At 38.4% G+C, this 18,308-nt stretch overlaps 1 protein-coding gene across 4 annotated transcripts in view; it reads right to left on the bottom strand.

The window, feature by feature from the left end:
* Nucleotides 1–5,511: 5,511 nt before the first annotated feature.
* nwd2 (NACHT and WD repeat domain containing 2) overlaps nt 5,512–18,308 on the bottom strand; it is a 44,293-nt gene continuing 31,496 nt past the window's right edge. For all 4 annotated transcript variants that reach the window (XM_023346457.1, XM_023346458.1, XM_005804765.2 and 1 more), the window contains 2 exons: nt 17,246–17,835; nt 5,512–13,704 (listed from right to left, as the gene is read on the bottom strand). In XM_023346457.1, coding sequence (XP_023202225.1) covers nt 9,808–13,704; nt 17,246–17,835 — 4,487 coding nt within the window. In that variant the 3' untranslated portion in view covers nt 5,512–9,807. The remainder of the gene's footprint in view (nt 13,705–17,245; nt 17,836–18,308) is intronic.

Raw genomic sequence — 18,308 nt, 5'->3', positions numbered from 1 at the left:
ATGCCACTTTATTTCTGTCGAAGAAATAAAAAATATTTCAAATTATTTTTATTTATTTAGTTGTTGAGTTTAATGTTGTGTTCTATAGCAGGGGTAATCTAACTTTACAGTTTCAGAAGCTATTTTACCCTCATCAGTACTAAATTGAATATATCTGGAGACTCAAACTTTGGACATGGAAAAACATTATGAAGACACAATAATGTATTGTAATGATTTGTCTTGTCCTCTTGATCCTTATTTTTTCAGAATTTGTTGGCATTTATCGACACTGCATCAATAAATATTTAATTAACTAAATTTGTTAATTAAATATTTTGGCTCTGGAATAACAAAAGGTCAAAAAGTCTTAATTACAAATATGTGTAAAAATGTTAAAGTCTGTTAACCCAATCCTGTTTATTTTATTTTATTTTTTTTTTTCAAAATCTTGCTTAAATAAAAAAAATATACTTGTATGACTTTATTTTAAATATAAGCTAAATGATGACTTGTTGAATCATGTATTTATTCAAATGATCTGTCCATCCACCATCTTCTGCTTAATCTGTAGCTGCATCTCAGAGGCAGCAGTCAAAGAATGTTTAGGTTAAAATTTTGTCAATATTTATGTTAATTGCTTATTATCATGAAATAACAGTTTCCCAGACAGCGAGAAATAAAAGGTGTGTGTCTTTTCTCTTCTTCCAACACAGCAGTTCCAAGTACTGAACTGAAGATACTGGTGGACTGATGATAAATCTGCATTCGGATCCTCAATTATAAGTGTGAGACCTGGTTCGTGACTAAATGAAGGAACTCTTGGATGCAAATAACTTAAATGAACTAACTCCTTAAAGTCGGTAGGCTAACCTTCAGAGATAGGGCGACAAAATCTATTATCCAAGGAGAGCTTTAAGTAGAGTCACCATTCTTTTGCTTTCACAGGAGTCAGATGAGGTTTGAGTTTTTGATCAAGACTCTGTTTGCCAGGTTTCTGGCCTCTGGACGTCCCTTGGAAGAAAACAAATTGAGAGTTTTGTGAAGCAGAAAGATGTCTTGGAATCTCCTCTGGGTCTTTTACCTTTGTGACTCGATCAAATGAAAAGAAGTTAATGGATGTATGAATCCAAAAATAAAATGATGTAAACTTCTTCACAGGTTTTTCGACTCAGAGTCTGGGAGCAAAATGTGAAAATAGAAGTAAAGGAAGTTTGTTTCTGATTTTATCGATACAAATATGCAAAAGACTTTGTCATCAACTGAGAAGATCTATTGAAAAGTATAATCTCTTCTTCCAGGCAGTCCTGGTTTTGAATATCCATTTGAGTTTCAGATTATCTTTGTTTTTTAAAATCCTGAGGCAAGAAGTCTTTTGATCTGATGGTCCAAGAGTCATTGTGTAAATACAGTCCATTCGCCCACATAGCTCTAATCTCGCCCTACCCCAGTCCTGACTAATACCCAAACTGCACAGGACTTCCTGTTTGACCTCGTTTGACCCGCGGCCAGCATGACGCAGCTTAACCTGAGCCTCCTTTCCTTCAGTCACCACAGTGGATCATATGACTCGGCTGTGATTAAAGAGAAAAAATAACTCTCTACAACTTGCTCACCATAGTCAGCTCTCCTTGGCCTACCTGCACTTTTTCAAAAATGTTATTTTAACAAAACTTTAACCGTGTCTATGTAACATGAGTAAAATTTGGCCAGTTTGTGCACATTAGGGGAAATTTTCTCTTTTGCTAATACAGATTTTCAAGTCTTTTTGTATGTCTCTGAAACTAAATATAGCAATTAGCATCTGTTTTGGATTTTTTGTGCCACTTAGTATCAGTGAAAAATACACCTTTTTACAACAATACCATTGCAATTTAATTTCAGTTTGTTTTCCTTTTTACTTTTCCATACATTTTACATATTGCAATCTCATTACGGTCTCTTGTTTAGTCGTTTTTCTTTCAGTGAAGAAACTTCAGTACAATGCAAATCAACCAATTTGCATACATGGGAAGGAATTTTTGTTTTTAATTTCCACATCGCACAAATAAAAGAAAAAATCCTATGACTATATGACATTAAAATGTTTATTTTTTTTTAAATGTGTGACTGAAGCTAATTGTGGCATTTGTAAAAATAAATGAGGAAAGAAATATATTGACACTTAACATTTCTCTGGCAAACCTAAAAACAGCTGTTTTTGTGACAAAGGGTCACAGGTGTGTAGTGATTTGTTTTTTTTGTGTGTTTATTTAGGTTTCTGTGTTCTGTTGAGTCTCTGTGTCTACCCTTTGATTAGTTACACCTCTTTCTTGTTTTCCCTGATTGTCTCCCTGTGTATTTAAACCCACCTGTGTTCCATGTTCTTAGTCGGGTCCTTGTTGAATCTGTTGTGTCAAGCTGTCAAGTCTTTTGTCAGATGTCCATTGTTACCAGTTGCTACCAGTTTTGAGCCTCAGTCTTCTGCTCATCTGTGCTGCCTGGATTTTGGACTTCGTTACCACTAAAATCATCATTTCTTCATTCCAACCTGGGTCCGCTGCATTTTGCCTCACCACCTTCACTGCATTTCATGACAAGGTGGAACAAAACATATTTGAATCCGTGGGAGTTAACATGAAGCTAGAAAAGAAAGGAGAAAGAAAACTCATGGAGAAATATTTACATTTACAGGAATCCTGGTTCAAAAATCAAGTATTTTTAAAAGATTAAACGGTAAATGCAATGGCAAAATAATTAAAATGATCAAATCTAAGTTTTAATTAGATTTGATAGTTCTATCAGATCTAAGGTCTATGTGACACTAATGAAAATATTATTTACAGTGCAGACATCGGAGTTGTCTTCTGTGACGTGCCAGACAAGAAGTCGGTCTGAGCTTAACTCAGTTCTGAAAAATCAGGTTTATTTACACATGAACAATGTGATATTGCCCTAATATTAGCAGAAACAAACACATGATTGCATGCAGGTTGACAATGATTACAAGCTTTTATTGTCTTTTTGTTTCAGGGAATTATCTCTGTAGGTTTGTTTTAAGTGCGGTCATGAATGTATCACGATTTTTTTCAGATCCACATTGTCATTTAAAGCACATCTTTTCTCCTGCCTTACTGGCTGACAGTAAGGCAGCCAACATCCAGTCAGAGACGAAAAATATGACAATGTGGAATATGAAATGTGAAGCAGAGGCAACTTGGACATTTTAAACGATGGCATGGAGACCTAGTGACTTCGGCCTTCTCTGTTTTTAGAAGGCTTTCGTTTTTTTGCAAAAAGTATCCTGTGAAGAATGGAAGTAGGACACAGATGAATGGAAGGCAGCACAGCATGGATAATATAGGTCATACCTGTTTGCTAAATATCAGGAAGTCTGCGTGCTAATATTAGCTTAAGGTTGGTCAGGAGATGCTCTCCTATGACTCATCATACAGCAAGTGTTTGGCCAGCTTTAATGAGCATAAATGTAGTTTTATTTGAGAGATTTTATTAATTGCAGGGCTGGAGGAGACTGGTTGATATTTCCCGTTGGTAAGAGGCGGGGTGAACACTGGACAGTCAAGCGCAGGGGAAAACGGACACAAACAGGACATGTGCATCGTCAAAAATCCCTTTATGAAATATGGAAGTGAGTCAAGTTTGATTTTAAATGTGAATGAACAAGGAAAATCCTCTTCAATAGAGGACCTCTTTTAATGAACAACTTTTTACCTGAAACTGAGACAGATCTTCCAAACACAAGCATCTCTCCTCCCAGCATACTCCATAGGAATTAGGTCAAGGCCCACAGGTAGTTATCTTTCTCTGAGGTCTGGCCTTGATGCAATGGTGTTTGGGGGAGATGAGATAACAGGAATGGAATCAGTCCTGGTTTTCACCGATGAAATATTGACGCTTCGTAATATTACACTTCTTCGGCACATATAGCTGCGAGGCTAAAAACGCCTAATCATGCCTGGTGGATTTGTTGAGCCAGATATGGAGAGCGAAAGGTAAATAAGGGTGACTCAGTCTTTCTCATAACACAAAATACAGGTTACAGGTGAGCACAATGACTACAAAAGCTTCTGGCTCACGGAATTAATGCCGCCGACAAGAAAGCGGCTATTTTAAGCCTGGGTAAATAAAGTCACACTGTACAAAGTGTTTGACCCGTGTTCGACAAACAACTGGTGTAATTACATGGCTGTGTGGCTCTGCAGGTGGAATGTGCTTGCCGCAGAGAAGCTCTCGCCGCCCGCAACAGACGTGAGCTCACCATCAATACAGAGAGGCGTGGCGGAGCCCGGGCCTGCAGCCAACCTGCGGTTGTCGTGGCAACAGAGGATACACACACCCATTTTAGACGCACGCTAGCATTAAAGTGCCACCGCTGGGAAATTAAAGTGGTAGCTACAAAGCAACAGGGTCCTGTCGGCCAATCATAGCTGGAACATCGGTGACTTTACTCTGTGAGCTTGTGTGCTTGGCGCAGGTCAGCGTGAAGGTGTGCAGCTCATGCATCACCTAATTATTATGACGCTGTCAGCCGGCGTTGCAGGACTATTCACCACGGTTGTCTGCCATTGGGTACCGAGCGCAGGAGGGCAATTACTGGCCCATCAAATCATTTTACAGCTCTGTTTTGTCTGTTCAAAGGTGTTGACAGTGTTTGTGTTTTCTCATTGCCACTTTGCTTCAGCGCAGTCAGACCTTTTAAGGTGGTGTTGATCAATCTCACCCAGCTCCCTGAAGTCGTTTCGAACTTCTAACGTTGGTAGTATGTTGTATAGTGTGTGCAGGGGGACAAGAGGAGCTGTGCAGATTAATAAAACATTAGCAGCAGATAAACAGTGCCTGAAAGTCTTTAAGAAACAGGAATACATTGAATCACAGTCCTGGCACAGGACAAGAGAAATTAATCATTGGCAAGTTGTCAGCTAATACCTCACTGGAGGTTGATTTGTTTGTGTCAAAATACCACTTTCTGCCTGTTGGAATTTGTTAATCTTGTTCTTTTGTATAGATTCATCAAAAGAACTAGTTCTGTCCTAACAATGCACCCACATAGGGGATTTTCTGACTCAGTATTTAACTCCTTTTAACTTAAGCTAACTTTAGCCTCTCTTTTTTAGATCTCTTTTTAGCTTACATCTATCATGTTTGAGAGCTGAACACTGGCGATTTTTAATGATCACTCTTTCACTATATCTTATGAGAATGAAAAATTTTCAAGTAATGTGGTCTTGGAAGTTAAAGAAAATTCTGGTAAAAATGGTAAGATGCTGGATTGGAAATGAGTGCAAAAGTAGCCAATATACAAAGAAGAATCCATACGTCTGTATGGATTCTTCTTTGTATATTGGCTACTTTTGCATGAAGAACATGCTTCCTGAAAGACTGAAAGAATGTGTGGCTGCCAAATAGCACATTTTAAAGAAAAAATTATCAATTTATGTGCTGTAGTTCCTCTGGGATCAAATGATTATTAGGATATTCCATACCGAATTGTACACAATTACCACTGAAAGCAAAAAAAATGTGCAAGAGCAATGTGGAGGCAAAAAGTGAACCATTTTATTACAGTAAAATGTTTCATACAAACAATGCATACACACTAGGTTCATATTGCTTCAGACATAAGTTTCTTTTCTGTTTTATTTACAGTTAAACAACTCTGTAACAAAATGTAAGTACAACATTTATGAAAATATAAATCTCTAAACAGGTACATCAGTCCTGACAATAAAAAGAATACCATAGAAACATTCATTACCAGTATGTCAACTATAAGTTGCAAACATGTAAGTTGTTAAAAGTCATTCAAGTTACATAACATAATACATAATAATACCATTTACTGGCTTCCATATGGACACATTCAAATATACTCTTAAACTGGCATTCCGATATATTTTTTGTAGGAGGACTCTTTTAGACTTTTTAGCAAAGATAGCACATTTTCTCTTAACATAACCACAGTCGAACACTTCAACAGTTTGGTAACAATATAATTACAGTACAAGCCTTATAAAATAAGTGAGACAGTCATAAAATAAAATAACCAATAATCAAAACTTTGGCAAATACATAACTGAATCTCTTTCTGTTTTTTGTTTTTTTTTAAACTCTTGAGTTAGCAGGAAATGTTAAAGCTCGGTGCTTCTACCCCGTTTGAAATTTTCCCAAGGGCCATTCAAAACTGGTAAACTTATGTTAGGATAGTATAGCCCTTACAATGTGGTTGTAAGTGGTTGAAATTATGTGTTTTAAAAAAAAAAAAAAAAAAAAAAAAGGAATATTTGATTAATCAGAGATCAAAACTGCTAAAAATAAAATTTCATTTAAGGATATGTAATCTCCTCAGAAATCCCCAAACTGTGTAGATTGTCTGCAGATCTTTATTTCAGCCTGTATCAGGCCTACCGACCGACCAGAATGTCCATATGTATACACTACATGCTCCGCACATGTGCTATTGTTTGACATACCTTTGAGCATATAAACAGCAGCGTGTATAAGACACATTTGTTCATGTTTCTTTTCATAACAAAGCGTGCACTTTGTGTTTTACTGGCTCTTAAGTACGGTGCTGGATGCAGTGGTAGTAGGCATGGGCCGGTGTGAGAATCTGACGGTACAATTTACTTGGGCAGAAATACTTAATCATGGGATTAAAACTAATGTTTAAAACAAACTCATAAAAATGTCTGATCTAATCTGACTTTGATTTAAAAGCATACCTTAAGTATGAAAATGCTATATTAATCTTTCAATATATCAAGTATTTTGATGAACACACAGTCTAAAGAACAGTATCTTTGGTGTAATTAGGTCATTAAGGGAATTTTCAACCAATTTATATATTCATTTTTTATTCATATTTATATATTTCAGTTTTAAATTCAAATTGAATCTCAAGCATTCAACTGACATTTATCTTTGTGTCGCGTTAAACATTAGGGAGCTAAGCCAGTTCTGAAGTATTTGTAAAAAAAAATTACAAAAGGTAAAGAAGCTAAAATTTTACATAAATTTGCACAAAATGTTGTCGTTGCGATTAATATGTATATTTTATCTTTGGCTTTTTGTAAAGTAATGTTGCCAGCTTCACAGTATGTGGTTTATTTCACTGATGTACAAGGTGATTCCTAAAGTTATTAGAGTAGAAGTTTTAAGGTTTCCTTTTCTTAGTCACTAGGTGGTCAAACATAACAAGAGAAAACACTGTATGATACAAATGTTCACTTCCCAAATCAAGGGTTTTCCAAAATTATAATGTATTAATTGGAAAATATCATATTTAAGATGTAAATATGATATCTTAATTGCAAATTTTTAACACTGAAAGCATGAAATAAAATAATATATGCTTTTCTTGAATGAAAATGACACCTTATTAGCAACACAGAAAAATAATGATGGGGGTATACTTTTGCAAAATAGATCATCCATGTAGCAAACATGAATGAGCTCCATAGAAGTGAGCTGGCTGAAAACAGTTTTTACCTTAAATGTGACACAGTGAAAATCTTGGATTCCCATATTTCAATTGTTTCATAACAACTGGAAAAAACCCAAACCTGAGGGAGGACAACACAACACAGTTCATGCCACAGGTCGAGCAGATAGCTTAAGCAGGGAGTAAACAGCCAGACCATTGAGCCTATCAGAGATGTTTTTGTGAATATAAAGTTTATCAAATAAGATACAGATTTTTTTTATTTAATTTTTTTTTTCGTATCCTCTGTTAATACATTTACATAACTGTAGTGTAGGTGAAACACTGACTCAATATTTGGAGGGAAGTAGACCTCCACTATTGCTGCATGACTTGCTAATTTACAGTAGACTATTCTGATCAAAGTTTTTGGGAAGAACGTGTTGATGCATACCTGTGAATACCAGTATTCTTCTGAACCAGAGTAGAAATTGGAACTGAATGATGCAAAAAAAAAAAAAGTGCTACAGCTTTTAAATAATCTCCAGAGGGCATCAGTTTATTAGGGGTCCAAGGTTCTGCTTACAGGCAACATTTCTACTGACTTTCTCTAACTCACTAGATAAATTTTCACATACATTTTCACTTTATGAACTTTGAAAAACGAGACTGGTGCTACTGTGCCCTTTGTGCCAGTTGTCTTGTATTGTATTGTTGCATGGTGCCAATTGCATTGTTTGAGTTTGGCATTTCTAAAGTTTATTATTAGGTAACTTTCTGTTGCATTCTTCTCTGCCTTGTGCTATTTTTTAACATATTATTTTACATATTTCTCAATTTCAAATATAGAATTTCAAATATAGAAATATAACTAACTGTTGTGAGCTACGAGATTGGACATAATTGAAAAGGAAAGGTTTTTAAAATGACGTTCCTTAAAATGAGAGACCGGCCCATGCCTAGACACAACATAAAAATTTTAAAACAAAATGACATATCCTGTTATTATGAACTTTTAAATGTTTTATACAAGAACCATGAAGCCTGTGCCACTTTTTGTAAAACTGTGAAGATTATTTTTGAACTAGGAATTATAAGTCTAGGCAATTCGTTAAAAATGTACTAATCTGTGCTCAAATGTTCACAAACACATTTTTCTTTTTGCTAGGACTAAAACTTTTTTCCCCCACATTTGCAAAGTTATATTACAACAGAGACTTAACCTCAAAAAGCTTGTTTAGATGTCTCCATCTTCCATTCTTTAGGTATTCTACTGTAATATTGTAATCTATATACAACTGTAAACTGAGCCAATAAATGTTTTAAAAGAATTTAAAAATCTAAAAAAAAAATGTTGTAATTCCTATATTTCTGCTGAATAAATCTAAATATATCTCACAAACCACTCCTAAAGTGCATCCACCTACTGACTAAACCTCTAAATATGCTCACTTGGCCAAGTTTTTAATGTAAAACTCATTCTGTCCTTTTATAATGGACAAACGGACTCCACAGAACCTAAAGCAAGTACACAGGTTAAGGCGTTAATGTGCATGGTGCTATGCTACACTGTATGCTCAATAGTGGTGTTCCCCATAAAAACGACCTGCACGCGAACTGATGGAACAGCAGGTAAACGTATATTAAAATCTATGTAAACAGTTCCAAAAATTATAAAGCAATCAATCTTCAGAGTTGCGTCGCGGTTCTCTCCTGATGTTGACTGGGTTTCAGTAGAATCGGCATCAGATGCAATTAATATACAACAGTGTGTGTACTATGTTTACAAAGTCCCTGCACTTTCATTAATTTTGTGATCTGCACGTGATGAGCATGTTTTTTTTTTATTTCCAGGCACTCACTTTGATTGCATTAAGCACAACGTAACATTTTTAAGGAGTTGCACAAATTGCAGCAGCCAAAATGAGATGTGTTTTGTACATTTGTTCATCCTTTTTGTACAGTACCACCTGATATTAATACAAACATGGATAAACGCTTTTAGGAATAACATTATGGCTTAATGTTTATGAAGAAAATAAAATAAAAAAGGTGGATACAAAAGATCACTGGATTGGATTGGAAAATGCTTAAACGAGACATTTTGATACGAATTTTGTTCTTCAAATGCAAAAGGACACATAATGGTAAACTAATACAGAATATACTTTTTTGTTTTGTGAAACAGAACATTTTCTAACAGTCTTCATGTTTGAAACTAACAGAAAGTGTATCATATGTTGGAAGTAAGTAATACATCATTTGAGTGCAGCGTTAAAATTGTCAACCCAATAACTACCCACAGGGCTGACATCTGCAGCTGAATCACGTGGCTGTAAACAAGAATCAACTGCAACCCCAGAGATTCCTAGTTCTATCCCCCTCTTGTCTTAACTCCTCCCAAGTTTTCACTGCAGCAGTTCAGTCTTCTTTGTAGGTGTGGTCGACTCCCCTTCTCCTGAGTCCGACACGTTAATGGGGCTGTCCCTTGAGAAGACTTCCGTCGATTCCCTCCAGATGCAGTCGGCAACAGTCTTGAATGAATGGTTGCCACATTTGGGGCGCACCTTCTGTGAAGCATTGTTGACAATCTGTCGGCTGTTGGAGGTGGCTATCTTTATCTTAAGGGCGGCGTCCACGCGGTCCACAACTGTGTATGTGCCAATGCTACCGTCCTCAAAGCCGATGATGATGTTTAGTGCACGTTGGGACAGGGACAGGAAGGTGGGAGTTTTGTAAAGTGAGCATGTGCCGATGCTCTTGCCGTCAGCAAGACGCATTACGATCAAATTAGACACCACCCCGGCCTCATCATCCTCATCACAGTTGCGGAAACAAACATACACAAGGTAACGGCCATCTCTTGATAATTTCTGACGCCAGATAATACCGGCTGCATGGACAAGCCTTAGCTTTCCACTGTGAAGATCCAGGACATTAATGTTCTCATCACCTTTGGAGACTATTCCTAACTTTCCATTGGGTGAAATTTGAAAATCTTCGAGATTTTTAAGGAAGTTGGCCGGCAACTGGACTCTCCTGCAGACTGACTCATCCGCCACACTCCAGATGAAGACCGTTTCTGTGGACGTGATAAAGACCGCACAATCTGGACAGTCTGGAATGAGCTTGAAGTTGACAATGGTAATGCCATCATCGCAGACAAATTTCTTGGATACGCTGCCTGACCACAGACTCACAGCAAGCAGTTTATTCTTGGAAGTGCCCACCAGAAAAGTGTTTGCTGTAGTGATAAGTGCATTCTGGAGGCTGACTAAAATGTTACAGACTTTGTGCCCAGTAGCCAGTCTCCAGACTCTTGAGGCATTCTGCTCACAGAGAGAAACTACAAACTGGTCATTGTGGGTGATCAGCAGCTGTGAGATTCTCTGTCCGTTTATGCGGAAGATGTTTTCTCCGGTGTTGGTTTGCCAGATATACTGACTGGACTTGTCGTCCGAAGTCACCATGAGATCCCCTGAGGAGGTTAGGACACAGTTCTCCACCATGCCCTCGTGTTTGAAGACCGTCTCAATAAACCCGGTGCTAAAGTTCCACTTGTGGACTGCCTCTGAGCCGTCCATGGTGAATACATAGTCCTCTCGCCCAGTCAGCTGTAACGTCTGGATCTTCTTGCCTGTTTTATCGATGTTAGACATGGCTGTGATTATATCAATGTCCCAGACAGACAAAACGCCACTGCTGGCTACAGAAAGAAGCAGGTTGTGGTGGGCTGATTTGATGAGTTTCACAATAGCTCCTGAGATCTCAATCAGGCTGGCCATGCACTGCCCGCTGTCTCTCCTCCAGACAAAAATAGATGAAGTATTCTCCATTGAGGCAACAATGCTTTGTCCATTTTTGGAGAGAACAGCAGCAACAAATCGCTCACTACGTTTAGCTTTGAATTTCTCCAGCATTTTCCATACTTTTGTATCCAGAACCTCAATACTACTGGCCTTACAAATGAGAATGGAACGCTGATCTTCAGATAATTCAATACCCACAACTTCACTTTCATCTCCCCTGCAATCATAATCCTCCATCAGCTTCGGGTTGGTTATCTCTTTGGTGTTCCACACTGACAGACTTCCCTCATTGTCAATCATTACCATTTGGTTAAGAGTGTCCAGTACTAGGATAGACTTGACAAACCCCCCAGAGAACTCTGATGTCACAGTGGACAACTTTTCTCCATTTCCTAGATGAAAGACTGATGTTGTGTTCAGGTACTGGCCACAAAAGGCGTACATGCCATCTGGTGAGCATTGGACACAGGTTACTTCATACCAGCAATGGAACTGGTAGAGGGGCCAGCCGTACACAAGGTCAATAACACTGACATCCTTACTAGCCTCAAGCCACGCAAGTGCATGGTGGGTAGAAAGAGTAAAACCGTTTATGAAAGCAACTCCTCCAGCAACACCACTGTGCTTTGACCCTTTAATTTCAACCTCTGATAAGAGGCAGGATTTGTGATTATCATAGATGAGCAGAGTATTTTTGGTTGTGGCAACCACCAGGTACTTCTCATCGGTGGTTAGTCTGATTCCCAGCACAACAGATCTGGCTGTGTCAATCTGCCGAAGGAGCTGCCTGCTTTCTACATCCCAGGTGCTGATAGATCCATCTTCCAGTGCTACAAGGACTATGTTTGGGGCTAGAGTGGGTAAAATCTCCACAATCTGTATGTAGCTGGAGCAAAGAGGCAGTCTCTCTGGACTGTAGGTTACGTCCATGGAGGAGTGGAGAGGCACAATAGAGCAGTACTTGGGACCATCTTTGTCACACTCCAGGAGAAGGTGTCTGAGTTTAGGCAGGGAGGTGACAACTGGCAGAAGCCTTTGCTGCAGTTCTGCAGACAGTGATGCAGGATTCTTTAGTACTTTCACCTTAATGCTACGGAGAGTGGTGGCCAGAAATTTTAACTCCTTTTCTTGGCTGCAAGTGTAAGCAAGATCAATATCTGTTATAGCTTTATCAAACTGACCAATCTTGATCATTGTGTAAAGCCAGCTGAAGTTCATAATGACACCAAACATGAGATCGTCTGTCCGGCCACTCCTGGTCAGGTGGTACACCAGCTCTGTCATCTTTCTGTGATTGACAAAGAAGATGTCAGGCTCCAGCAGGTTGCACTGGAACACCCAAGGCTGTTCAGGAGTCTGTCTGTCGTATGAGTATTTATCAGAGGATGTTTTTTCATGTGACTGTTGATGATGAGGGTTTTTGTGATGTGAAATATTCAGGGAAGTGAAATGGTTATTGTCATAGGTAAAGATCTTCTTCCTGCCTCCTGACCATGCTCCAAGGAAGTACTCAGCCAAGAGGCTGTGCATTTGATGTACATCCTCCTCATTGCTGAGGTAGAGCTTCTGGGCGATGAGATGTAGGTGCCTGTTGGCCCAGACCATAAGTGTGACGTTTCTTACCTGCCGCTCAACCAGATAGCCTTCCAGCTCTTCTTTGAGTTTAGCAAGTAGGTCGTAGGAAATCCTTAGTGGATTTTTAAGGTAACTTGGTACTATGACGTCTCCAAGAACAATGTTATCAAGAGATAGGATGTCTTCTAACTCAACCTCCGTTAGCCCTGCCTTTGCCATGGTGACATATCCTAATGCCCTGAAGACAAATCGTTGGCCTAGCTTGTTCTCCACAGAGTAGAAGAGTTGCTCAATGCTTTCGTGTACTGTTGAGCACAAGGATTTATCGTCGACATCTTTGTGAGACCTCCAATGAACTACTTCTCTGTAGATGAGGTTGACAAACATGGGCAAAGTACACTTGGCAAGTGCCTCATTCACATAGATCTGTTGGCCTGACGTTACTTTCCTCTTCACCCCAAGCAGCTGCTGTTTTAACATTTGGCTGCAGACCTTTCGGTCTCGCTGTATTAACTCCACATAGTACGTCTCATCATGAATGAGATGACGCAGCTTCTGCAGAATACCATGTTTGTTGGGCAGTGTTGATACAACTATGCGGACGGTGCGAGGCAGGTGTACGGGAAGCCACCACAACTTACGCGCCTCGTCAGCATCAGAAAGTTGCTCCATGGCATCCAGGATAATGACCAGGGGCCTGTGGAAGGATGACTCCCCAAGGAGGTTGATTAGAAGCTCCCTCATCTCCTGAATCTTGTTAGGCAAGAAGTGAATCAGGCAGCGGTAGTTTATTGCAATCTGCTCACAGATGCTCTGGAGAAGAGTTCGTAGATCAGTGGAGAGCTGGCTGGAGCCAATAAATCGGACGATGACCACTGGATCTGTTTCTGGACCCATCTCTTTTTGAAGCCATGTGTAAGCCTGGAAAAATAAGGAATAGCGCAAACATAGTCAAAATGGTTTCATAAAAGAAATCTACATGTAAAGGTTAAAACCAAATTAGCTGAAAGCTGAACATTTTCTGACATTAAAAGGTCCTTTTAGAATTTTTGTTAATCAAAACTGAAAACCTGAAAACTGAAACCAAAACTGAAAAATGAATTTGATTAAATACTTTTCTAACATATGTTTTTACCACAGCAAAAAAAGGAGACATTCAATATTCTAATTCAGATAACTTTGTTTACCATAACCTTATTATTTTTTTTATATTCTGAACATTGCGGTATTGTAATTTTCTTTTTATTGATGGGAGGTGTCTATGGAGAAAAACTGCTCTAATATTGAGACTAGCATAATTTCATTCATAAATTCATTAAATGGCCCAGTTGAGAGTTTCAGCAAGTATTTTAATGCTATCTGACATTTTTAGGGCAACCCAGATGACTCTGCTTTCCATTTTAAGCTTTGTGTTTGACGGAGGCAGAAAAGCCCCCCAGAAACATATATTCTGTTTGGAGATAATTTACAGTTTAAATATGATGTAGAAGAGTTCCTACCCTTACAGAGAAATTACAGTTTTTTTTCTGGAAAAATAAAAATGCAGTTCCATCCACATATATGGATTTCAAAAAATAAAACAGCAAAAGTTCTGATTATGAATTGAAAAACCCAACAGAAAATGTATTTTCTGTAATGTGTTCAGCAGTGACGGGATAAAATTTAAGATCCTTGAAGGTAAAATGGGGAACTACTAGAGGTTAACCAAAGCATTCTGGCTGATTGTTGTAATATATCAGAATTTCAAAGACTAACTGATAAATTATTTGTAAACGTGTGCATATATCTACTTTGTAAGAATATTTTCAGTACATTCATTCAGCCTTTAATTGTATATAATTGTAAATTTGCTTTGAAATTATTCTTTAAAATAAAACTTTCCTGATGTTAGAGCTATTCAGTAACTATATTCTATTTCATGTTTAATCAAATAAGCTAACATAAAGCCCTGGCTTGTACACTGACTGATCCAATACCATATACATACAGTACATCACAGCAGGTCACTTTCTGAATTTGAATAAAACCAAACAATTCTTTATAAAAGTCATGGAATTAAAAACACTACAGAGAGTAGGTATTTTATTCTGGCTCAGTACAACAAAGGGTAGTAATGGTACTACTTGTGAGCTGTCAGCTAGCTGAACACTTTCTTTGGTGGAATAGAAAAATATGTTATCTGGTTAGAACATGTCCTGGCACTATAAAACACCAGAGTACTTCCTATCACTCTGGTAGTCTCAATAGCAGAGTGTTTTTAAGGCAACACTCTTTTTGAGACAGGAACCAGCCATAAAATTTATCATATGAATTTGTAAATAAACATGGTCACTATCGCACTTTCATTTTCCCACTTTCTTCATAAAAAGGAGAATGGCAGAGAAAAATGGATGTACTTTTGGTTTAATGATAGAGGCCCAGGAAATAACCAAATATTTGCCAGTAAAAGTGCTATGACCAATTATCTACATTGGGAAAATTAGTTTTTTTTCATGCAAATAGAAAATAGCTGGATGTTGCTCTAATAGTAGTTTAATGCACAACTCAGATCACTTGGAAGAATTTAGCTGCCCTCTTATGTTACACCACACTCTGCAGGCTTAGATGAAGCAAATCAAGTGTAAATTACCTCCATTGGGACTATAGTGGAACCTCAGTGACCTCAGAACACTTTTCTCTCTCAAGTCCGTTGTGCACAATATTCAAATATTACTCTGTCTACATGGAGCTGGTATCAAAAATCTGAATACAAAAAATTATTCCCATCCACTTACACTAAAGCAGTAATGCTGATGTGAAGTGATATTTGTCTAAATTAATTAAATGTATCTGTTATCTGTATTCTAACAAATATTTTAAACATTTTGTTGCATCGTAAACATGAATTTTGTGCACTTCATTGGGATTTATGTGATAAACCAAAACAAAGTGGTGGATACTTATAAAATGGAAGAAAAATGATACAAAGTTTTCACTTAAATTATTATTTTTTAAAATATAACACACATTTGTTTTGGTCCCCAACCACTCAGATACCTCTAAATAAAATTCAGTACAGGTAAATCTTGAAGTAAAGTATCCCTTCAGCATGATGCTGCTATTGCCGTGTTTCACCATAGGGTTGGTTTGCTCAGGGTGACTGTAGTTTTCTGCTTGTTGCAGCATTTTGCATGTAGGACATAAAGCTCAACTTTACTCTGATCTAACCAGGCGCTTTCACATTTGCAGATATTTCTGGAGGCTGTAAATAAGACTTCTTACGGCTTTTGTCCTAAAAAGAAATGGCTCTCTTTTTGTCTTTCTTTCAAAACAAGCCAGATTTCTGAAGTTATGGGATTATTTCAGATTCTCTCACCTCAGCTATGGATTTTATTTCCTAATGTTATCTTATAAACATCTAAGACCTTCACAGAACTGCTGATTTAAACTAAGATTAAATTACTGAAAAGTTGATTAGAAAAAGGAAGTAGTCAGGTATCTATAAGGCTTTTTTCTGAATTACTTAAAGGTCCTGGAGGGCAATTGACAAAACCATACAACTATCAGTATTTTTGATACTGGTTTTACAAATAAAAACTATCATTACCATCAACATTATTGTTGAAAGAATGAACCCAATAACTAAAGATTCTTTCCCCCATCAAATCTTGCCCTACCAGTTGCACTGGGTTTTATTTAGAGGCATGAGAACAAAGGGGGGTAAATGCTCAAAGACAGCAAAATTCCAGATATTTATTTATAATAAAAATAGAAAACTTTGTTTTCATTTTCCTCCACATCATTGTAATGGATAACTTTCTGTCCCACTGAAATGGGCTAAGATACTTTTACATGCATGTGTGGATATTTTATATTACTCTAAAGTTTAAAACTGTATATTTAATTCCTTTCTTTATTTAAAGAATGCAGTTGCCGTTGAGATACTACATAAATGTCGACATTAATCATGATATTTGTCTCTTTAACCTGAAAAGGTGCATAAAGCTAATGTGTGACCCTGGAGGAATAGATTGAGGACATCTGTACGGTGACCTTTATGTGGCTGGGCAGGCAGATGGCAGCCACACAAGCAAAGGGTGAAAGATGAGAATAAAAATAAAAATAACAGTAGTAATAAAAAGTACAACATTAAAAGTGTCCCTGCCAACATTGGCAAATGGACAAAAAGTAAAAAGCAGAGTTGTAAAAAAAATGCATATCAACTTGTGCACACTTGCTTGGCTTCACGGGAAATGAACGACACATGCATGCACGGCGATGGAGTGCCTCTTGGCAGATGCACAGATGGTCAAGCGAGCAAGCGCTTGCGAGAAGATGAACAGTTGCACGCTCCCTCATGCTTTGTTGTACAAAGATGGACACATGCTGAGATCAGACGGACAGACGGAAGCAAGCGCGAACAAACTGAGATAACTGAGGAGTAAAAAGTGCCAGGGAGGACATCCTTGTGTTCACGCCTCACCTGCTTGGCCACTTCGGACAGCAGCAGCGTCTTTCCGGTGCAAGGCCCTCCGTACACCACCAGAGGGCTCATCCTGCTCCCTTTAGACGGCATGAGGTACTCCTGCACGTAATCCAGAGTCTCTGACTTGTACTTATAGAGGGTCGCGTAGGTCTTACACAGGGACAGGTGCTGCAAAATCTCATCATACAGTGGGTCGGTCTCTGTGTCAAAGTTCTGCTGCACGGTGGCCTGGATGATGTCCACCATGTCCTCGTAGAACTGCTTGCAGAGACCTTCCACGTAGTGGCTCTCCACCTCCTGGGAGTAGCCCAGCTTCATGTCGCAGTGAGTGACCGAAGAGTAGACGCGGAGGTTGGAGGCGGCCACGATGGTGGGGATGAACTCGTCGCGCACTTTCAAGAGGCGCTCGTAGGCCTCCTGGTTGCGCATGACACGGTCGGCGCTCACCACGATGTCCATGTAGCGGGTCATCTCAGGGAGCTTGGCGAAGCGGTCGAAGTTAGAGATCTTGCGTATGTAGCAGACGCATTTCCTGAGGAAGGCGGGTGTTTGTTTCCCGAGGGCAAAGTCCAGTTCATCCTCCAAAGCTGCAGTGACAAAAATGAGAGTTTTCAAGGTTTTTTAGATGTGAAAAGCACTTTGGTATAAGAACCATGACAAGAGATGAAACAATCAGTCATTTAAGGGATCAGAATAGGACATTATTCTCCTTATCTTCTTTTTTTATTCATTGAGGTTCTTCTATGAGTCCATTAAGGATAACATAAAGGTTCAGAACATATTTTGTAATTAATAGGGATTAGAACTGGTAGCACAATCTCTTCCTGTGTATGTGGTATAGTACAAATGAAATAGAAATGAAAGAAAATTAAAAATTTGTATCTGCTGGAAAAAGCCTGCTCAGGGCTGCTCCAGCTATAACACTTAATACCAATCAGCATAAAAGTGTGACCACAGCTTAAATTAGCTTTCCAGTCTGAGAACAACTGAACATAGTTTCAACATATTTTACTTCAGACTCAGTTAAAATGTTGTAAGACAGGAACCAGAGAGAAATCGA

This window comes from Xiphophorus maculatus, chromosome 14, assembly GCF_002775205.1.
Source record: "Xiphophorus maculatus strain JP 163 A chromosome 14, X_maculatus-5.0-male, whole genome shotgun sequence".
In the NCBI taxonomy this organism is placed as follows: Eukaryota; Metazoa; Chordata; class Actinopteri; order Cyprinodontiformes; family Poeciliidae; genus Xiphophorus; species Xiphophorus maculatus.
Note: the sequence above shows the minus strand (reverse complement) of the source record. Positions and strands in the feature narration are given on the sequence as shown.